Source organism: Peromyscus californicus, unplaced genomic scaffold, assembly GCF_007827085.1.
Source record: "Peromyscus californicus insignis strain IS unplaced genomic scaffold, ASM782708v3 Scaffold_5__1_contigs__length_169319896, whole genome shotgun sequence".
Lineage (NCBI taxonomy): Eukaryota > Metazoa > Chordata > Mammalia > Rodentia > Cricetidae > Peromyscus > Peromyscus californicus.
The window spans coordinates 129800374-129824359 of NW_026294573.1; the positions used below are offsets into that span (position 1 = coordinate 129800374).

The 23986-nt window shown below is 42.0% G+C and overlaps 1 protein-coding gene across 1 annotated transcript in view; it reads right to left on the minus strand.

Annotated features, from left to right (window-relative positions):
* The window catches only part of Cpa6 (carboxypeptidase A6), a 308045-nt gene that overhangs the window by 84608 nt on the left and 199451 nt on the right, over positions 1–23986 (minus strand). The window contains exons 4-6 of the mRNA XM_052717678.1: positions 23673–23787; positions 21212–21313; positions 16355–16459 (exon numbers count right to left, since the gene is read on the minus strand). Coding sequence (XP_052573638.1) covers positions 16355–16459; positions 21212–21313; positions 23673–23787 — 322 coding nt within the window. The remainder of the gene's footprint in view (positions 1–16354; positions 16460–21211; positions 21314–23672; positions 23788–23986) is intronic.

Sequence of the window (23986 nt, forward strand, 5' to 3'; positions counted from 1 at the left end):
CAAGCCAGGGCCTTTCAGATCCAGGGAGCCAGCAGGTACAGCAGGGGAGAGCAGGGTCACATTTACCCTTGCCCTGGGTAGCTGAGAAGCTAGAGTCAGGCTGTGTTTGTAAGATGTGGGGATGGGTAGAAGCCTCCATGGAAGAGCTCCAGGATATGGAAATATAAGAGCTCAGAGAGAATGACTAAGGATGTACAGAGAACTAATTAAGTGAGCACTCCCATCCATATTTTTGTATCTGACCTTGCTCTGTGGAGGAAGCAGTTAATACAAATAGGTGGAACCTATCCATTCTGTAGTAGATATTGCTTATGTTCGACTTTAGTATATTCTTAGTTGTGAAATTCTGGGGGCACCTGACCCTTGATCAGAACAGATGACAATCAACTTTCAGAGTGCCCAATCAAGGCTGTCTTTGTAACCCCATTGTTTGTTATGGGATGGTAGTTCAGGATGTTTCCTTTGCCCTGACATCCCCTGGAACAGGTTTTGTTATACAGATGACCTAGTGTTATGTAGTTCTGGAAAGCCATTAGGGACATACAGATGCATCTAAAGAAACAAGGATGGCGAATTAATACACACAAGGTACAAGGATCAGGCACAGCTGGAGAAGTTTTGGGAGTATTATAGTCTGGTTAGACGCATACGATACCAGACAAGGTTACTGACAAAATCCTATAACACCCTGTGCTGTAAATGTAAAGGAGCTAGACACATTTGGTGGGCTTTTGGGATATTGGTGGATTTTCATACTCTATCTTGCCCGTGCTGCCCATCCTCTGTATAACTTGGTAAAGTGTGTTATATAGGATTGGAACAAAAAGGCTCAAGAGATTTTTGTGTAGGCTAAGATCCTTGTAGGATAGGCCAAACATCCATGTGCCCCCCTACCCCAGGGTCCCTTCCTGTTAGAAGTCACAAAGAGTTCAGAAGGCTGTAGCTGGGGGCTATGGCAAAAGCAAGCTGAGCAAATGGTCCCAATGGGGATTTTGTCTCAGTCACGGGAAGGAGCAGAAGCTCAGTGCACAGAACTAGAGCAGCATCGGCAGGGAGTATATAAAGCATTGCAACAGGCAGAGTCTATAACTGGTTTCCCATCAGTGATTGCAAAAACATCTTATCTGGTAAAGGGCTGCATTGAAGTCCTCTGTCCAAACCCCTTTCTGGTATTGCATAGGATCAAAGTCTATAAAGGTGACAAGCATACTTACAGCAACAAGGCGAGGTGTCTACAAGACCCATCACCAACGCCATGCAGGCTGTCTGAGGACCAGTGCCCTTTAAATCCAGCAATTGAACAAACAGCTAAGTCAGATAAAGTCGGAAGGGATACCACTCATCCCTGTAGATGCCTGGTACACAGATGGTAGTAGTAGGCACAACAAACAAGAATGGGTAGCTGTAGCAATACAAATAATACAGATACCATGTGGCTGGGACAGAGAGAAGAAAAACATAGCTCATGGGATGAGTTATGATCAATAGAAATAGCAAAAATGGGCCCATGAGACTTGGCCCATGACAATCTATCCTGACATTTGGTTTGTATATAGAGGTCTCACTTTATGAATGGACCACTGGAAAAAGGAGGACTGGCTGGTGCTGGATTGGTCACTGTGGAGACAACAAATGCGGAAAGAAATATGTAACAGAGCTCAACAGAAATCTGAACTGCTGGCTATTTTCCATGTGGCAGCCCACAGCCCATTAAGTTCCTGCTGGAAATCAGGAAGTAGATGCCCTAACCAAGGTATGGGCTATTTCCCCTCAGGTACCCTTGGGAGCTACTCACTGGATCCATATAAAGTCTGGTCACAGGGGAGCCAACGTAGGTTGGAAAATGGCTAAGGCTGCTGGCATTCCTGCGAAATATTCTGGTATTTTGCATGTTGTTTAAATATGTGAATCCTGTTTCCAATTAAGGCCTTGAAAAATGGATGCCCTCTTAGGATATGTACATAAATCAACCTGTCCAGGTGAGATTGGCAGATAGACTTCATAGGGCCTATGTCTGTTATTGAGGGATGCAAATATGCTCTCATCTGTGTGGATTCTGATACAGGCTTCTTATAAGCATTTTCATGCAAGCGAGCAACAGACAAAGCCATCATTGGGGGTCTCAGCCAATTAGGCGTTATGTATGGGTCCCATGGAGAATCAGGAGTGATGGGGTAGCCACTGCAATGACACTGATATCCAGACCTGGACTGGAGACAAACAGGTAAAATGGTACTTCCAACCATCTCACTGAGGCTGGGCTAGTCAAATGGAAAAATGGGTTGTTAAAACAATAGCTAAAGGGTTTAAACCCCAAAGGTACCATATGTGGGTGGAAAGGGACACTCCCCAAGATGATAAGGCTATTGAATGAGAATCCTAGTGCCAGGGGTGGTTGTTGGTTAGGGAAGCCCTTGAGGCCTGACAAACCGTAAAGCCCATTGCTTCTTCTGTGGATTATATGCCAGGACTAGATAGTAAGACCCTATTGCTGAAGACACCATACACTTTGACCGTAGAACATGGAGAAATTAAACTGGTAATAAACTGGAAAATTCCACCCTACTGGCTAGATTTCATAGGGCCAGAAGGGGACATGCAGGCTGCTGGTGGAGAACTGTCACCAACAATCCTGCTTGGCTATGGACCCCGTGTGCAGAAATACCAATATTCTAGACAGGATGTGTCTGATTGTGCAATAGTGGCTTAGCTATCATGGGCAAGACCAACAACTTTCTGATGGGATTTAAGGTCCACTCCATTAGAGGGAGCTCATGTCTGGTACTATAAGCCAGAAAAAACCCTATTGCTGTGGAGGTCGTAAGACCCAATATGGAAGCAACTTTTATCATTTTACTAGATGGATTTGATGTACCTGTCAAACTGCCTTCTAAACAGTTGTGTTTATGCACAAAGATCTCCATTGCTGTCAGCCTCAACCCATAACCACTGGTGAAGGTCCTGAGAACAAGTGGCTGTTGCTGTGGCACAGTGGCCTAATTCTTAGCCACATGTGGACATCTATAGTCAGTTCCATCCAAGGCTCAGGGAACGTTGTAGAAGAACAGAAGAAAGGGGTGGAGTGTTGTATAGCAATGTGGTAGTTTAAATGTAATTGACCCCCATAATCTCATAGGGGGCTGCACTATCAGAAGGTGTGGCTTTGTTGGAGTGAGTATGGCCTGTTCGAGGATGTGTGTCACTGCAGGGGCAGGCTTTGAGGTTTCCTATGCTCAGGATACTGGCCAGTGTCTCAGTCAACTTCCTGTTGCCTGAAAGATGTAGGACTCTCAGGTACTCCAGCACACCTGCCTGCATGCTGCCATACTCCCCACCATGATGAAATGGACTGAACCCCTGAAACTGTAAGTGAGCCACCCCAATTAAATGTTTTTCTTTATAAAAGTTGCTGTGGTCATGGTGTCTTTTCACAGCAATGAAAACCCTAACTGAGACAAGCACTTTCCTCCAAAATTGAAGCAGTCCATCCTGCAAGGAAGTTCCTTATGACAGTAGGTAAATAACTCAAAATAGCTTCAGGAAGTCCCTGAAACTGACCAGATTTACTAGACCTCCCTTCCAAGAGTATACAATAAAGACTGCTGAGAGTCATTCTCAGAGAAGCCAAGCTGCAAAGAAGACCATATCTGTCAGAGAGGGATGCGAATATGCCCTGTGTGGACACTGCCACAGGTGCAAGCTGCAGAGAGGACTCTAGGACCAGATCAGCTGCCTGGAAGAAGCAGAAGCTTCCTGGAAGAGGTTTAGATCAACTGAGTCACTTGGAAAGGATATTCTCCATCCTTTGGAGTAGACTGTAGGCTATGCAATGTGCTCCATGTTTCCTGCTTCTGTAAGATGTCACCTATGTTGGAATGGGCTTTGGTGATGCTGCTGTCTTTGAGTCATTTCTGCTCCTATAAATAAGTAACCCCAATAAAGCTCACTGGTTCACCAAGTTAGATTTTGGCGATATCCATACTTTGATCTGTTATTCCCTATATGGGCTGGGTAGATTTCTCTCTCTCTCTCTCTCTCTCTCTCTCTCTCTCTCTCTCTCTCTCTCTCTCTCTCTCTTTCTCTCTCTGTGTATCATCTCCCTAGGAAAGCTCTCATTACACTACAACTTGTGATGGTTAATCTTCACCGTTAACTTGGTTGGATCTGCAATCACCTACAAGGTTCATCTCTGGGTGTGTCTGTGAGGATGTTTCCAGAGAGGGTTATAAAAAGAGGAAAGACCTGGCCTGAATATAGGTGGCACCATTCCATGGGCTAGGATTCTGTACTGAATGAAAAGGGGAAAATGACAACCTACTCTTCTCTCTGCTTTCTAGGGTTTCCAGATGCGAGCAGTTTCAGCTGCCTGATTTTGCTACCATTAACTCTGCTGGGCTTTCTGACCATAACTGACTCTACCATCTTAAACCTAGAGCCAAAAATCTGTTTTCTTAAAGAGTAGCCCCCTGTTTTGGTCAGATGTTTTTTTTGTTACAGCAACAAGAAATGTAACTAATATAGTAATGATGTACACATCCGTCCACTTGACTACAAGGGACCTGCTTTCATTCTTCTGTATGGATGAATAATAATTACTTTTGGGTAGATTTCTGGGTTCTTTATTCCATCTGATTTATCCACATCAATATCTTTAACACTATATATTCTTGACTGTTATAGGTATTTTTACAATGCGACTTGAAGTTGGTAGAATGATTTTCCCATCTTCATTTATTTTTCTTTTTCTAGAACATCTTTGCTTAGAGATTTTAGAATAATCATAGCTGTGAAAAGACCTTGCTGCAATTTTGGTGTAAATTCTGTTCAATTTGATATCAGCTTAGGAAGAACTGACATTTTTCCTGTCTTGAGTTTTCCAGTCAATGAGTGGTACAAACCTCTTCACTTCCTTCGATTTCATCTATGTTACCAGCATTTGGTTGTCTTCAATATATAATTGCACACACTATGTTAGGTAAATACCTAGCTCCTCTCTTTTGAATAACTGTTGCTCATATCATATACAAAGTTCTCATTGTTGATGTATCACTTGCTACTGTACAAAATTTGTACAAAATCAATTTTTTTTTATCATGTACAAACTTGAAATCATACACTTATTATTATTACTATGAAATATCTCTGTAGATTCCTTGGCATCTTCTGTGTAGAAAATCACACAATTTTCAGGCAGAAATAATTTTATTCTTTTCCAATTTACATGCCTTTTGTTTTTCTTGCCTGAGTGCACCTGCTAGAACTCCCAACACTGTGTTAATTAAGAGATGAAAGTGGACGTTCTTGGCTTGTTCCTAATTTTAGGGAGAAGGCATTTGGTTGTTTACTGTTGGGTATAATGTTTGGTAAAATTTATTTATAAAGTTGAGAAAGTTCCTTTCTATTTCTTTCTCTGCGGGTTGTTATCACGAAGATGTGTTGAAGTTTGTCAAGTGCTTTCTCTGCACCAGTTGATAAGATCATGTGATTTTTCTTCCTTAGCAGTTTCTATGGTGAACTGTATTGATTAATGTTTGAATATGGAACCAGACTTGCGTACCTGAAATAAATTTCATGTGGTCATGGTATATAATTCTTTTTATAGGTTGTTAAGTTCTACTTGATAATATTTTAAAGATTTTTGTCCATATTTATGAATGATGTTGGGCTGTAGCTGAGGTCTTTTATTTCTCCTTAGTTTCTAGCTGCTCAGGCAGCTCTGTCTCCTTTTTGTTCTCACAAAGTGTGAGAGCTTGGTGGGGGAGCAGGCTGGCCTGTCAGTTGAACTCAGGTGACTTCGTCTTTGGCTTATTTTTTACTTTATTTTTTATTATTTTTTGTGTGATAATTTTCCTTCACCCATTTCAGGAAGCTGTCTTGGCTCTTTCAGAGCTCAGTCTGCACATTAACTCTCTTGGCAAGAATATTGCCCTTAACATGCTTGTTTACAACAATGTCAACAAGGTGCTGAATGATACCTTAGGTTTTTACCATAGTAAACCTTTTGGGATATTCCTTTTGGAACAGTACCCATTTCCTTGCTATCAAGGACATCACATTTCTTGTAGACTTGCATGCATGTGACCACAGGAATACCTCCATGTTTCCCAAGAACATACAATGGGCGCCTCTCTTCTCTCCCTTTGTGTTTGCTATTTTGTTCAATTACTGGAAGATGGCTGCTCCAGATGAAAAAGGCTGTGACTTTTTTTTTTATTGTACTACTTTTATCCAGTTTCAGTGTCAGACTTCATAAAACGAACTGGAAGTATTTCTTTCTTTTCCGTTTTATGAAGGGGACAGTACTGAGCTGAAGTTAATTCTTCTTTAAACATTTGGTATAGTTCTCCAAACACTGCTTGTTATATTGAATTTAAAAATCAGGAATACATATTATCAACAGTGGCAAGATGATTCAAACTACCTCTTTTTTTATGTGTTTGTACATATGTGTATGGCTGCATGTGCATGCATGTGAGCTTATGGCTGCATGTGCATGTGTGTAAGCTTATGGCTGCATGTGCATGCGTGTGAGCTTATGGCTGCATGTGCATGTGTGTGAGCTTGGGTGTTGAGGCCGAAGTCTGACATGGAGTATTTTCCTCAATTGCTCTTCATGTTATTATTATTTTTTAAGATTCGATTCTTCTTATTTTGTGTGTATGGGTGTTTTATCTGCATCAATGACTTTGTACTACTTGTGTGTCAGGTACCCACAGTGTTACAGATTAGTGTGAGCCACCCATGTGGATTCTGGGAATTGAACCCTGGTCATCTGGAAGAGTAGCCAGTGCTCTTAACTACTGACCCATCTCTCTAGCCCCCTCTATGTTATTTTATAAATTAAAAATATATTAGCATACAAGGTGTCAGATATCATTATGGCATTTTTGAACAAAATGTGTCTTAGTATATTCTTCTTCCCCCTCCTCTCGCTCAACCTTTACCACTCTCAGTGCCCTTTGTCACCCTCTCCCACCTCCAGTTCTTTTTTTCCCTTCATGTCCCATGTGTCAGTTTGCTTACTTCGGACTGTACCCATTAACCTATTTTTACCCTTTCTTGGTCTGTCTAGTCTTTCGGGTTTTAAGCAATTTACACACACACAAACACACACACACACACACACACACACACACACACACACACACACACACACCCAGGCTAGAATCCACATTTGAGAGAGAACATGTGGTTTTTGTCTTTGTGAGTTAGAGTCACCTTGCTTAATATATTTTCCTTTCCAGATCCATCTATTTTCCTGCAAATTTAATTTTTCTGTAAAGCTGAATAAGATTCCCTTGTGAATATGGACCACGTTTTCATTACCCATTCGTTTGTGGATGGGCATCTAAGATGGTCCCATTTCTTATTTATTGTGAATAGGGCAGCAATGAACATGGATGTGTAGGTGTCTCTGTGGTAGGATATGGAGCCCTTTGGGTAAACACAGCTCGGTCATATGGTGGTTCTATTTTAATTTTTTAAATAGACCTCCACACCGACTTCTCTAATGTCTGCACAAGCACTCCTGCCAACAGAGAAGAAGAGTCCTCTTTCCCCACATCCTTGCTAGCATTTGTCGTGGGATTTCTTGATGATGGTTATTTTGAAAGGGATGAGGTAGTATCTTAAAGTGATTTTAATTTGCATTTCCCTGATAAATATGTTGGTTAATGCTTTCAAAAAATTCATTGGCCAAACATTTGTGTTTCTTCTTTTGCAAACTATCTGTTCATTTCTCTAGCTCATTTATTGATTAGAAGTTTTGATTTTTAATTGTTGCAGCTCATTTTAAGTTTGGGTATTAGCCCTCTGCCTGAAGTATAGCTGGTAAGGATGTTCTCTTGCCTTGTGACTGTGTGTTTGTTCTGATGATAGTTTCTTTTGCTGTGCAAACCTTTTTAATTTCATGTGATCCCATCTGTTTATTCTCGGGGCTAGTTCCTGTGCTGTTGGATTTCTGTTCAGAAAGTTCTTGCCTAAATCTCTATCTTGAAGTGTATTTCCTGTGCTTTCTTCTAGCAGTTTCAGCATTTCAGATTTTAAATCAAGGTATTTGATCCACTTTGAGTTGATTTTGTACAGGGAGAAAGATAAGGATCAAATTACAGCCTTCTGTAGGTGGATATCAGGGTTTCCTAGCATCATTTGTCGAATAGGCTTTTTTTTTTTTTTTTTTAACTACTGCATGTTTTAGATACCTTTTCAAAAGATAGTGGCCATAACTTTGCCCAATTATTTACAGATACTTTATTCTGTTTCATTGGTATATATATTTGTTTTTATATCGATACGAGAATGTTTTTGTCACATTCTGCAGTATAATTCAAGTTACTGTGATACATCCAGCTCTATTCTTTTTCCTTAGGATCCATTTGGCTTTTCATGCATTCATATGAATTCTTGCATTTTTTTTCTAGTTCTGTGAGAAGACATTGGAATTGCATTTAACTGTAGATGATTTTTGGTACCACTTCAGGCTAGGCCTGGAGGTGTTGGGCACTGGTCGGATGGTGGGGGGCAGATTCAGCTGGCTGACTGGTGCAGAGCCTGTGTCCAGGACCAAGCTTAGAGTCCGGAGACATTACAAGTTGGACTCTCCAGCCTGGGCCCATGCATGAGATATGTAAAACATGCTAGGTCTGGGGGTTGTAGAGGGTGCAGGCAGGCTAGGGTCAGGCAGACTCCTCAGGCTGGGTCAAGCACAGTTTGTGTGGCCCAGACTGGACCTGGCAGTTGGATATGGCTTGGGCAGACTTGGGTCCAGAAGACCCAGCAGGTTAGGCTGGCACTCAGAATGTGAGCCCAAGGCCAAACCTAGAGTTTGGGATTGGTTCAGGCCAGGGTCACCAGACTCCTCTCTGGTTTGTTCATTTGCTTTTTAATATGAGTGCTTAGAGCTACACACTGTTCTCTTGGGTGTGTTTCAGAGGTTTTGCTAGGTTGCAGTCTTATTTTCATTTGATTCCAGGCTTTGAAAAAAACAACTTTTGCAATTCTATTTTTAAAGATTTTTTTTTTTAAAATTTGGTGTAGATGAGAGTTCTGCCTGCAGGTATGCCTGTACACCATGTGTGTGCCTGGTGTCCACGGAAGTCAGAAGAGGCCGTTAGATCCCTTAGAACTGGAGTTGTTATGGGCAGTTGTGAGCCACCATGTGAGTGCTGGGAATTGGTCTTCTGCAAGAATAACAAATGCTCTTAACCGTTAAGCTATTTCTTTTGTCCAGTTCTAGAAATTTTAAGTATCCTCTCTGATTTCTTTCATTTAAAACTGTGTTGTTCAGTAGTTTTTGTAATTTCTCTTGCTGTTAACTTCTTTTATTCTACTGTGATCTGATAGAAAATAGGGGATTCTATAAATTTATTTATGTATTTGTTAAAGATGGTTTTGTAACCTATGATGCCATCAATTTTGGAGAAGATTCCATGTGCTGCCGTGAAGGATGTGCATTGTCTGCTGGGTGTGATATGCTGTTAAGTCTGATTGATCCATGTTATAATTTATCTCTGAAATGTCTTGGCTTTAGTTTGGAAGAGCAGTCTAAATATGAGAGTGGAGTTGTGAACTTTTCCTGTGTGTCAGGACTTTTATATGTGGCATTTATACCTTGTTGAATTTATTTTATGAAAATGGGGTTCCAAAATTTGGTGCATGTTTACAATTGTTATACCTTCTTGATGGATTGTTCCTTTTATTAATAAATAGTGGCCTTCTTTAGCTCTTCTGTTTAGGTCTTCTTTGAAGTTGACTTTCTCAGGTACAAGAACAGCTATACCTGCTGTAGCTTCGGTTTGCTTGGTAGCTTGACCTCTGTCTTTTGATAGTCAGGCTTTGGATGTTTTCTAAGTGTATTTCTTGGAGACAGAAGATAGTTGTTCTTATTTTTTAATCCAGTTGGTTAGTTTAAGTGTTTTTTTTTTTAAAGCAGTGAGTTGAGGCCATTTACATTTAATGTTATTATTGAAAAGTTTTCTATTTCCTAAGAATTTGTTAGGTGATGTTCTGGTTTGCTGAATTACTGGTGTTTCTTCCATCTGTTCCTTTTATGGAGTATATGCTATCATGTGTTCATGTAGAGGAAACTTTCTTCTTCCCTGTATAATATTCCTAAATGAATGTTTTGCAGGGTTTTCTTGGTCATTATGCATTTCTTAATTTGTGTTTTTTTGGAAATATACTGACCTTGTAGTCAATTTGAAAGGCAGCTTTGCTCATTATCACACCCTTGGTTCACTGTTTTGTTTCAGAGCTCAAAATACATTGTTCCATGCTTTTCTGTTTTTTAGAGTTCATATGAAAGGCTTGAGGTTTTCCTGACACTTATGCCTTTGTGTATGAGTTAGTGTTTCTTTCCGTACCACTTTTAGTATTGTATACTTGACATCTTGACTATTATATGTTGTGGAAAAGTTCTCTGGCAAGATCTGTTTGAAGTTTAAATGCTTCTTGTGTCTAGATGTCTACTTCTGTCTCCAGGATTGGGAATTTGTCTGTTATAATTTCCCTGAAAAGTTCTATATTTCTTTTGACTTTATCTCAGCTCATTCCTCTATACCATGGATCATGTCTGGCCTCCTTAACATATCCTAGAAATATCGATCATGTTTATTAATTTCCCCTATTATATATGTCTATGTATATTATTGTCTCTAATTTGCTTTTTATCCATGAAATTTATCTTTCTGCATGATATTGTCAGTTGATAATGTTTTCTGATATGATTTTTTTATTTGGTTGAGCATTTATTTTATTTTAATTATTTCCATTTGATTCTATTTTTGGTGTTACAATTTTATTTTCCTCAAATTTTGAACATTTCTCCTCAAACTTACTAATTGTTGCATTCACTTGGAGACTGTCTTGTTGAGACTTGACAGATTTCCTTAGTTCATGCATCTCTTTGAATCATTTATATGGTCATTAATTCCTTTAAAAAATAAGATTCTGAATTATTAGACATTTCAGCTATCTCTGTGGTTTCGGATTACATTCTAGGGATGTTGGGATAGGTCATGTGTCATGCTTTGCATTTCTTTGTCATGTTTTACATACCTGTTGGAATAGACTTCTCACCCATTTTTAACTTCTCCTTCTTCCAACTTTATTTGATTGTTTCATTTTTCTGTGTCTGTTTTTTTTTTTTTTTTTTTTTTTGGTTTTTTGAGACAGGGTTTCTCTGTGTAGCTTTGTGCCTGTCCTGGAACTCACTTGGTAGCCCAGGCTGGCCTCGAACTCACAGAGATCCGCCTGGCTCTGCCTCCCGAGTGCTGGGATTAAAGGCGTGCGCCACCACCGCCCGGCTGTGTCTGTTTTTTTTAAAACTGGTCTCTCTCTCTCTCTCTCTCTCTCTCTCTCTCTCTCTCTCTCTCTCTCTCTCTCTCTCTCTCTCTCTCTCTCTCTCCCTCCATGGGTGTCGGGTCCCCTGGAACTGGAGTTACAGACAGTTGTGAGCTGCCATATGGGTGCTGGGAATTGAATCCAGGTCCTCTGGAAGAAGAGTCAATACTCTTAACTGCTGAGCTATCTCTCCAGACCCTTCTGTGTCTGCTTAGAGGGTTGTCTGCATGAAGTTCAGCTGTGGAGTGAAGAGAAGCGTGGTCCTGATTCCTGGCTGAGTTTGCTGAGGTATTCTGGTCTTGGCTAGGTGGCAGCAGGATCAGGGGCAGGTGATAACCAGGGCAAGCAGATGGAGTAAAAAATCTCAGTCCTGAAGTGAACTCTGGTGCCATTGGAGTCAGAATCCTGTCCCATAGTGGACTCTGGAAATAAACCCAGATCCAGAGCTGAACTCAGACTGCTGGAGTCAGAACCTTGCTCCTACACTAACTTCTAGGATCACTAGAATCCGAGCCCTGGTCCTGAGGTAAACTATGAGTCTACTAGAGTCAAAATGATCTGTTTTGTAACAGCTGTGTTGTAGCAGTTAAGTTAGCAGTTTGTGTTCTGCAATGAATTTGTCCATCTTTCTGCATTGCTAGGTTTATGTGTATGGCATTATTCATAGTTTTCATTATCCTTTTGATATCTGTTGTGTCTGTAGAATGGCCCGTTTCATTCCTAATCTTGGTAATTTGTCTTGATTTCTTTCTCTGTCTTGCTAAGTGTCTACTTACTTCTTTGTTGCTATGATAAAATACTCTTGACAAAAGCAACTTGAAGAATAAGGAATTTATCTGGGGGGTGTCACAGTTCCAGGGAATAATTAATGGTGGAGAGGGCGTGGCATTAGGATCTTGAGGCAGCTGGTCACAGAGCGTCCACAGTTGGGAAGGAAAGGGAGATGCATGCTGGTCCTCAGGTCATTTTCTCCTTAGATACAGTCTGAGATCCCTGCCTCAGGAAGGGTACCATTTTTGAGCAACCTAAGCAAGATACTCCTTTACAAGCATGGCCAGATGTCCTCCTCCTAGGTCCTTTTAGATTTTGTGAAATTGACGATTGAGATTAACCATCACACAAGGATTTTGTCATTTTTCCTTATTTCATTGACTTTTCTCTAATAATATTCTTTATTCAATTACACTGATTTATGCTCCCATTTTTATTACCTTTCTGCTCCTTACTTCAAGGTTTATTTGTTATCCCCATTTTGGTCACTGTACATAGGTCCTCGAGGGACTGGCTTGTTGTTTAGAGACATTTCTTCTCCTTTAACATGTGTGAATTCAGCACTTTAAGTCTTCCTTTTGGTACTGATGTAGCCATGCCCCACAAATTTTAATGATGCTATATTTCCATTTGCACCCTGTTCAATGTAGTTTGTAAAATTTTTCTCTTGAAATTTGTCCTTTAATCTATGGATTATTTAGAACTGTTCTTAAATTTCAGATTTTTAGTCGTCTTCCTATTGCCTATGATCAGTTTCTAGATTGGTTTTACTATGTTTAGGTGACATACTCTGATGGTGTTAATCACTTTACATTTGTTGCAGTGCGATTTTTTTGACCTATGTGTTTCTTAGTACATACCCCATAGACACTCTGAAGAATGCGTATTCTGTGGTTGTTGGGTGATCTATAATTGTCTACTGGATTTTATTTGATAGTGTTCAGCTCCTTTTTTTTTTTTTTTTTTGGTTTTTTGAGACAGGGTTTCTCTGTGTAGCTTTGCGCCTTTCCTGGAACTCGCTTTGGAGACCAGGCTGGCCTCGAACTCACAGAGATCTGCCTGGCTCTGCCTCCCGAGTGCTGGGATTAAAGGCATGTGCCACCTCCGCCCGGCAAGTGTTCAGCTTCTTTTTATTCTTGCTGATTTTCTTTTTAGTTGTTCTCTTTTATGTGGGTTATTTAAAATACTAAACTGCTGATGTTAATAGTAACAGTGCATTAACTTCATAAAGTGCTTTCTAGTTGTCAAACATTCTAGGTCTTTTGTTTGTATTACATTATTCAACCCTCCCAGCAGCCCTGTATGTTACATTGCATTATTATCCACATGTTGGTAAGCTTTAGAGAGGTTAAATGATGTCCTGCTAGGGTTGTATAACTCACGTGCACCTCAAATGCTATGTGATCTGCTCTATCAGAGCAGAGGGTTGGTTTAACTCTTCTTGTAATTCACTTTTGAGCAAGGATGCAAATGTCACGGTGGTAGCTGTGCATCAAGTCCCACTAAGGTGTGGTGGCCAGCCTCAAATGTGAGCCTTGCTGATACTTCCCTCTTGGTATCCACACCTTGTGTAATCTCTTTCTCTTGAGTATGCCTTTGATCTCATGTCTCCCCCTTCTAGTGGATGGAATTTGGCAAAGTGAAGGGAGGTCCCGTTTGGGACTTGATTTCAAAGTGACTCATTTCTAATTTGGGCATCCTTTCTCATCCCCTCTGTCCTACTTGTTCTGAGGGAAGCCAGTCCATGTTCCAAGCTCCCTTAGGGAGGAAGACCCATGTGGCAAGGAACTGATATTAGCAGTTGACAGTCAATGAGGGGTCTAAGGTCCTCAGTAGCCATGAATGAACTTAGAAGCACATCCTCTCTGTTAATCCACACATCTTCATGACTGAGTCCCCAAGTGAACTCCTGACTGCAGCTCTGTAAGGGATCCCAAGCTGGAGGCATCCAGCTGAGCTCAGTGAGATTGCTGACCCACAGAAACTGAGCAATCAGTGACGACTGTTTTAGGAAAATGTGTCTAAGAAAGGGAATCAACAATAGCAAGAAGCCAGGCTTTGGGAACCACTGACAGATCTGGGTAAAATGTAAGAAAAGAGACTTATTCAGTATCCTGAATGTCTCCCTGGGAAGACATCACTTATGGGGTTCTTCTGATCCAACAGGATGGCACCAATATGCCTGTCACCGAGCATTTAAGAAAAGGACAGAATTAGTGCAAAGGAGATGATGGAGCAATGTTTGGTAGCTTTAACCTATGTAAATCTTGACAGTCCTGTGTCCCCTGTCACCAAACCAGCATCAGTGGGGAAGGGAGTTTCAAAGGCAGATGAATATATTCTGATTTAAATAAGCGAGTCATGTAACTATTGACTTGTTGTAGCCATTGTCACCCAATGGCTATCATCCCTTGTGGCCCCATTTCTCCTGCAAAGACACTGGAGGATGGCTCCTAGAGCTCTTCTTGTCTGCTTCTGATTATTACCTGAGTTCAGATGGAGAAATGTTAGGTGATAAGTGGAGGAACAGATGGCAGTGGTAACCAGAGAGAATGTAAGAGAGGGAGGGTTGTGGAGACACAACCATGAACCACGGACTGTGCACAGTCAGCCTCGTACAGGAGGAAGGAAGGAGGAGCGTTCTCTTACTCATCTTTGTGGTGGTGGATCCTGATCTTATTTGAAGCTTCTTGCTCCTTTTTTTTCTTGTTTGGCTTTATGGTACTACAGATCAAACGCAGGAACTTTAGTTTTAAATTCCTTCTATAATACACAGAGCCATATTCGATGAACAATAGATGTTCCATACTTAACCATCTTTTCTCTTTCTGTCCCCAAATTTGAAACATCAGATATTCTTTTGTTAAAGTAAACACTTGAGTATTTGATATATTAATAGAGTTAACAATTTCTTATTCATGTTTGCATTTGTTTTTAGTGGGGTCGAATGGTGTTTAAAGGAATGTAGGTTATTCAATAATTTGAAGAAGAAAAGTTAGTACTGCTTATTTTGTAATAGCTATAAAATTAAGGATACTTTTGCAAGTTTGGTTACAGTAGAGATAAATACGTTGCAAATTTAGTGCATCTGGACACTTGTGAAATATGAAATATATCCTGTAATGCCTATGAGAGCCCTCAAAGTCACAATTTCCACTTCAGTCGGTGAAATATGACTGAAGTGCATTTGAGCACCCTTTGTATCCGTAATGGCTTCCTGTAAGTATAGGACTAGCAAACTTCCATTTCTTTAGGCTCCTTCCCTCTTGTTACCATTAGTTATTGGCTTTCTCTTAAGATTTTTCCCTACCCCCCCAAAAAAAATAAAAACCCCTATAAATCAAGATTTAAGAAAGCTCCCAAAAATGAAAGTCATTGCATTCTGGGAATGCCAACCCTCTCAGTAAGTGAGCTCAGTGGGTTCAAGATTCAGAGCATTTGAATATGAGACATCCTTATGAGTCATCAGCTGTCAAAATCACCTTAAAAAGAAAACGGACACTGAGAATGATCAGTCACAGATGCTAGGGATCTCTTGGTCTCCAAATTACAGCAGGTTTACAGCAGGAGGGAATGATTGGCCATTTGCTCACCTCGTTGCTGTTTTAGCACAGGTGAGGTCATTTTTGAAAGAGAAGCAAAATGACAGAAACTTTCTCAGCTGGAGATAACAGAACAGCTGCTCTAGATCTCCACAAATTCCACTGTTAGACTTTTACTACTCATTTGCTGCTATGGCTGGTTCCTGATTTGCCTCAGATTCAGAAAAGTTCTGAGCCCAGCTGTTTTTGTCTGCTTTTTGAGATAGTATAGCATGTAGTGCAGGCTGACCTTGAGCACTCTACACAGTTGAGGATGACCTTAAACTTCTGGTCCTCCTGCCTCAATCTCTCAAATGCAAGGATTGTAGATGTGCAGCACCATGCCCAGTTTATGTGGTATTGGGGGTCAAATCTGATGCATGCTGGGTACAAGCAGGCTATCAACTGGGTTCGTCCCTAAAACCTTCCTACCCTAGCTTTTTAATTGGGACAGATGGCTTTACCTTTGGAGGACAGAGGTAAGTTGATCCAGGGCCATGGAGGGCTTCCTAAACATGAAAGCACCCCGCAGAATCAAGGTATTATTGTCATTCAATCAGGTATTGCTGTTCTCAAATCCCCACTTTATTTCTTGAGCAGAATAAAAACCCATGGGACTCCTGACTAGCTGGAGCCGACACTCTGCAAAGGGTCTCACTTACTTCTCTTGCAAACCACTGACAAAAGGCAGGACCGATCCATTCTCTTGCATGAATGCCACAGTCTATCCAGACAGCTCTTTTGTAGGCTCGTGACTTTCTGCCCAGCTGAAAACAAGAGGATTCATAGTCACCAACTCAGGCTTTTATTTTTGGATCCACTGACCAGCATAATTTAATAAGGGCTCAGCATAATTCTTCACTATGGTTTTGTTTATTAGGTAACACATTAAAAAGATAAAGAGATTTCCTGTCTTCTTTGGAAGCCCAGGCATGCTTATGCAGAAACAATAAATTTATTGCCTCAATACAGTCAAAGAACTAGAAAATACACAAGGAAAATGGCAATCCCTAAAGTATTGCACTGGCTCTGTTTTTTTTTTAATTTTTTTAAAATTTTACAATTAATTTAATTTTACATATCAGCCACAGATTCCCATCCTCCCTCCTCCCGTCCCCCCCAGCCCTCCCCCCAAACCACCCCCCATTCCCACCTCCTCCAGGGAGAGGACTCCCCTGGGGATTCAGCTCAGCCTGGTAGATTCAGTGGAGGCAGGTCCAGTCCCCTCCTCCCTTCACCCAGGCTGAGCAAAGTGTCCCAGCATAGGCCCCAGGTTCCAAAAAGCCGGCTCATGCACTAAGGACAGGTCCTGGCTCCACTGCCTGGGGGCCTCCCAAACAGTTCAAGCTAATCGACTGTCTCACTTATCCAGAAGGCCTGATCCAGTTCCATGGGGGCTCCTCAGCTATTGGTTCATAGTTCATGTGTTTCCACTAGTTTGGCTATTTGTCCCTGTGCTTTTTCCAATCATGGTCTCGATATCTGTTGCTCATACAATCCCTCCTCTCTCTCACCGATTGGACTCCTGGAACTCCACCTGGGGCCTGGCCGTGGATCTCTGCATCCACTTCCATCAGTCATTGGATGAGAGATCTATCACAACAGTTTGAGTATTTGGCCATCTGATCACCAGAGTAGGTCAGTTTGGGCTTTCTCTAGACCATTGCCAGTAGTCTATTGTGGAGGTATCTTTGTGGATTCCTGTGGACCTCTCTAGCTTTGCTTTGCTTCTTCCTATTCCCATGGGGTCTTCATTTATCATGGTGTCTTTTTCCTTGGTCTCTCTCTCTGTTCTTGATCCAGCTGGGATCTCCTGCTCCCCTAAGCTCTCTTTCCCCTGACCCTTGCCTTTCATTACCCACCCCTCACGTCCAGTTTGCTCATGTAGATCTCATCCATTTCTCTGTCATTGGGCGATCCCTGTGTCTTTCTTAGGGTCCTCTTTACTAGGTAACTTCCCTGGAGTTGTGAGTAGCAGTCTAGTCATCCTTTGTTTTACATCTAGTATCCTGCTATGAGTGAGTACAGACCACGTTTGTCTTTCTGAGTCTGGGTTACCTCACTCAGGATGATTTTTTTCTAGATCCATCCATTTGGCACTGGCTCTGTTTTAAGATCATAATGACCGAAATAAAAAGCAGAATTTCCTCCTTTCCCTTTTCTTCTCCTTCCCTCCTTACCATGCCCACCAGAAGGTTCTGAGGGATAGTGCTTAAAGCATTATGCTTTATAGGCAAATTACAGCCAAACATCACAAAATAGAAAAATAAAACTTGATCTGTGGAATCAAAGGGCCACTTACAAACCCCCCTGACTATGTCAATATTACTTTAAATATGGTTTCTAACCCAGGCATTAGTAGACATCACTTGGCAATCTACTCATAAGGGATAGTGCTTTCATTCATCCATTAATTCACTTGACCAACATTCTGGGAAGTGCTTCTCAGTGTCAGACATCAGGCTCAGCTCTAGAGATTCAGAGGTGAACAGATAAGAGATGTTTGTGCTGGTGAGAAGGGAGATGTGAGAACAACCATTCCAACTTCAGGATGTGAATATCCATACGTTACTGTGGGAACATGGCAAGTTTTCTCAAATTCTTGTGGGGAATAAAAGGAGGCTTGAATATTTAAGCAAGACAGGAAGACTGCTTGGAAAACAAGTTACAGGAAGACATGTAAAGCTCGAAAGAATCTGAGGACACTGCATTTGAGGAAGGAACAGCAAATGAAGCTGAACAGCAGTAGGGAACCAATGGAGTCCCCAGGTGCTATGTAGAAGGGACGAAGCTACACCTCATGTTCTGTGATCTCCCTCCCCTCCCTTCTCCCTTCTTTCCTCTTGCTCTATCCCTCTCCTCTCCCCAAATGTATGTGCTTGCTTTAGAAAGTTGTCCCTGACAGCAGTGTGGAGGATGGGTTAGAGGATGAGTTCACACTGACAGCAGTGTGGAGGATGGGTTAGAGGATGAGTTCACACTGATAGCAGTGTAGGTTAGAGGAGGAGTTCACACTGACAGCAGTGTGGAGGATGGGTTCACACTGACTGCAGTGTGGAGGATGGGTTCACACTGACAGCAGTGTGGAGGATGAGTTCACACTGATAGCAGTGTAGGTTAGAGGAAGAGTTCACACTGACTGCAGTGTGGAGGATGGGTTCACACTGACTGCAGTGTGGAGGATGGGTTCACACTGACAGCAGTGTAGGTTAGAGGATGAGTTCACACTGACAGCAGTGTAGGTTAGAGGATGAGTTCACACTGACAGCAGTGTGGAGGATGAGTTCACACTGACTGCAGTGTAGGTTAGAGGATGAGTTCACACTGACAGCAGTGTGGAGGATGGGTTAGAGGATGAGTTCACACTGACTGCAGTGTAGGTTAGAGGATGAGTTCACACTGACAGCAGTGTAGGTTAGAGGATGAGTTCACACTGACTGCAGTGTGGAGGATGGGTTCACACTGACAGCAGTGTAGGTTAGAGGAGGAGTTCACACTGACAGCAGTGTGGAGGATGGGTTCACACTGATAGCAGTGTAGGTTAGAGGAGGAGTTCACACTGACAGCAGTGTAGGTTAGAGGATGAGTTCACACTGACTGCAGTGTGGAGGATGGGTTCACACTGACTGCAGTGTGGAGGATGAGTTCACACTGACTGCAGTGTGGAGGATGGGTTCACACTGACAGCAGTGTAGGTTAGAGGATGAGTTCACACTGACAGCAGTGTAGGTTAGAGGATGAGTTCACACTGACGACAGCAGTGTGGAGGATGGGTTCACACTGACAGCAGTGTAGGTTAGAGGATGAGTTCACACTGACTGCAGTATGGAGGATGGGTTAGAGGATGAGTTCACACTGACTGCAGTGTGGAGGATGAGTTCACACTGACTGCAGTGTGGAGGATGAGTTCACACTGACAGCAGTGTGGAGGATGGGTTCACACTGACAGCAGTGTAGGTTAGAGGATGAGTTCACACTGACTGCAGTGTAGGTTAGAGGATGAGTTCACACTGACAGCAGTGTGGAGGATGAGTTCACACTGACTGCAGTGTAGGTTAGAGGATGAGTTCACACTGACAGCAGTGTGGAGGATGAGTTCACACTGACAGCAGTGTGGAGGATGAGTTCACACTGACAGCAGTGTAGGTTAGAGGATGAGTTCACACTGACTGCAGTGTAGGTTAGAGGATGAGTTCACACTGACAGCAGTGTGGAGGATGAGTTCACACTGACTGCAGTGTGGAGGATGGGTTAGAGGATGAGTTCACACTGACTGCAGTGTGGAGGATGAGTTCACACTGACAGCAGTGTGGAGGATGAGTTCACACTGACTGCAGTGTGGAGGATGGGTTCACACTGACAGCAGTGTGGAGGATGAGTTCACATTGACTGCAGTGTAGGTTAGAGGATGAGTTCACACTGCAGTGTGGAGGATGGGTTCACACTGACTGCAGTGTGGAGGATGAGTTCACACTGACTGCAGTGTAGGTTAGAGGATGAGTTCACACTGACTGCAGTGTGGAGGATGGGTTCACACTGACAGCAGTGTAGGTTAGAGGATGAGTTCACACTGACTGCAGTGTGGAGGATGGGTTAGAGGATGGGTGGGACAAGGATGGGGACTGAAACACAAGTTCGGCATTGAGGTCACTATTGAAATAGTCCAGGGAGAACAGATTCAGAGGTAAATTCAGGCAACAGCAGTGAAGACAGAGAAGAACGGGAAAGAGTTTCAAAGAACTGCCAGTTTTTGATGGTAAATTGAAAGTGGGGGATTGCAACAGAGAAGAAAAATTTAGGGAGACACATTTCCAAGCTGGGTAGATAATGGTGTCACGACAAGTCTCAGGAGCTTTTGTGAATATCTAGGTGAAAGTGTCCTGCATGAATTTAAAGCTCTACGAAGTAGATAGAAAGACCTAGGATGATTTTAGCTCTGGGTCAGATGGGACCATTTGGATGGAGTTTGTGGAGTGAGAGCAGAGGCGAGAGAAGAGTGGGAATGGCCAGAACCTTAGGAGCAGACGAGGAAAGAGAAGCCAGTGGATGACCTGGAGGATGGCTAGCCAGTGGAGAGGGGCCAGCACTGAGTCCCCAGAGGAATTTTAAAGAAGTCCTGGGGGAAACGGTCAGTGAATCAGTGTCTGAAGGAGAGGCAAGGGAGGAGATGGCGATCAGGTAAATGTTGTTAGAAGCCTAGCTAAAAAGAGGAGAACTGCAGGGTCAGAATGGGTGGTTAACAGGGGGAGGCAAAGACTAACTTCTTCACATTTATCAAGTTTTGATTGGTTCATCGTAAGTAGCACCAGCCCATAAGCACCAAGAACTCTGCATCTCAGAAACAGCATCCCCTGGAATACTCAAAGACCATGATTAAACCTGGCTCAAAAATCCAAGGCAGTTCCCCTTAAGTTAGCAAGATGATGCTAAATATGAGACTCTGTGAAAGAATTTCATTTCCTCTCACAAGTCAAAGGGAAGGAGATACATATTTGATGTTAACATTTTATTCTTTTCACCTGTAAAATAAAGAGAGGTCTTCCTTCATACGATCTTCCAATAGAGAACACCTGAACGAGGCCTGGTTGGGTTTGGTTCAGATGGTGCATCCAGTTCTGAATCTGAAGGCAGATAAGGAAAACTTAGAGTCCGTCCCGACGACACACGGTCTTTTAGAGAGCACACCGTGACAGAAGGACAACAATGACTTCAAATTCAAAGACCATACAGGGAGTAAAACCAGGAAGGGAACCCCACTGTCTGCGTTCAGTTTCCTTTAGGATACTTAAATGGTGATCTGTTTCCTCTATTGACAGCCAGTAGTGTAGGTCTTCTTGTTGTTACCTCTTGAAAAGATGCCTTTCACTATCGTTATACCAGGATCATCATGGGAGTGCTTGACAGAAAACTGACTGATGTGCTCTGGCTTGTTTGTTTGTTTGTTTTGTTTTTTTCAAGACAGGGTTTCTCTGTGTAGCCCTGGCTATCCTGGAACTCACTCTGTAGACCAGGCTGGCCTCGAACTCACAGAGATCTGCCTGCCTCTGCCTCCCAAGTGCTGGGATTAAAGAAGTTTGATGCCACTGCCTGGCATGGCTTCCTTTTGAAAAACTCAAATTTATTTCCATTTCTCCACAGGTGCTAAAGAGGAAAAGAAAGCAAGCAAGAAAGAAAAAAAACAGCTTCTGATAAACCCTCCAAATTACTTGAGAACCACTAAAGTCTCATATATTGTAGTTTGAAACAGAGCAGAAGCTACCAGAAAGAGTATTATCCACATTTAAGGTTATTCTGCTGGCCACTGGAAGGCATATTCTGCATAATTCCTCTAGAGGAGTGCACGCTTGCATCAGTCCATTCACACACACTTATCTGTCATCAGAGGAAGGCATATTTGAGATGGATAAATAAGGTGCTGAGGAAGATAGGTGGCATGTCTGACTTAAAAGCCCTGCAGGCAATAAAGAAGTCACATGAAAGTGTCCCACTGTTCCATGATGTGAGAGGGTCCGTGCTGAAAGAATATACAAATATATTTTCAGAAGTACTCGTATTTTCCTTTTATTCTTATGTAATTTAACAAGCAGGAGGTGTATATGTACATATATATGTATATTATATATATTATACATATATATATATGCACATACATGGCTGAGTCTATTTTTGAAATTTGACTTTTTTCTAGAGTATGTCAATATGCTTTCCATATGTCAACTTATCTGAAACCCTTTATTGCTTATAATTTCAAGCTTCTAAAAAGTATGCGGAGGCATGAAAATATGCAAAAAGAATTTTGAAAGGAGAATTATCTTCAATGAAAAATACTCTTAATAATATAGTAGAATCTCATTAAGTTTGTGTCTGGAATTCCTTTGTTCAATGTAGAGAAAACATGGAAAAATATATATCCTTTATTCAGTGACGATTTCTCTAGTTGGAGGACTCTATTTGCCTGCACTGGGGAGACAGTGAACACAGTAGACACTTGGTCCTCATAGAACATTAAGCTTATTAGCACAGAGGGTATCAGTCAACCACAGTTGTAGTGTGACCTGTGAATGGTGTCACATTTGTGTGCCATGGGGATACACTGGTATTCTGGGAGCAAAGGCTTCTCCGTAGCCCAGCAGAACAGAAAGAATGAACTGCCTGTTTTAGCTAGAATGTGAAGAATAGTACATTGTCAGGTAAAGACTAAATTTGAGTGTGGCAGTGGGGACAAGTTGATGTGAGTTTTCGGTGTGGATTAAATGACTGTATGGGCAGAGGTCTAGAGTTGCCACTGATACAGGCTGGCTGTTGGGAGGTCTGACATTTGCAAGGGTGCAAGACTAGTATGAAAGTTACTATGTCCCTCAGCCAACGTACCGCCCTCGAACTCTGGCCAGCTATGTTCCTTCCAGGCTTTTTAGTTAAGGCCTTTATAGCCCTGATTTTAACAACAATTACCTCGTTGTTTGCGTATTTCCCATGTCCTTTGTGGGGTTTATTAGGGGGAAGTAAGAGAGATGCAAATTATTTTGCTACTTCTTTTTATGAAAGTATTTTGTATTTTATGTGTATGTGTGCTTTGCCTGCATGTGTGTACATGTACTCCATGCTATAAGCCATCTTTCTGGGGAGGCCAGGAGAGGGCATTAGGCTCCCTGGAAGTGGAGTTACAGACAGTGGTGAGCTGCCATGTAGGTGCTGGGACCCAAATGAACCAGGGTTCTCAGCAAGAGCAGCAAGTGCTCTTCTTGGCCAAGACATCTTTCTGCCTCATTATTTTAACACTCCTTATTTAGCAGTAAAAGGACCAATAGAGAGATGTGTGAAGGAAGGGGCTCAAGGTGTATAGTATTCTGTATGTCCTTCCAGAGCCTGTATCTCTGTTTTCACAGTTCTCTCTGCTCCTTACACCAAAGTGACAAAGATGAACTTGAAAAAAACAAAACCCCAAACAGCCCAACATTAAAAGGTCCCTTGATTACATACGTCTTCTAAGGAGTGATACACCTCATAGTTGTAGTCAGACAGGGACCTTCTGTTTCTCTGGGTGTGCAAGCTCTTTTCATTTTCCACAGCCTTCTGAAGATCTTCTATGAGGACCCTGGATTGGAAATAGCAGACATGACGAAGAAGTAAGCCAAGAGCATGCAAAAACCAGGCAATGGCAGAGGAGAATCATACACAGAATAAACTAGCATGGAAGTGCCCCAGTGTGAGAGGAAAACAAAGAGAGCAGAGGGTGGCATTTCTAAAAATACCGAATGTTGAGAAAATGTGCTTTTTCAGGAAACAAAAACTGT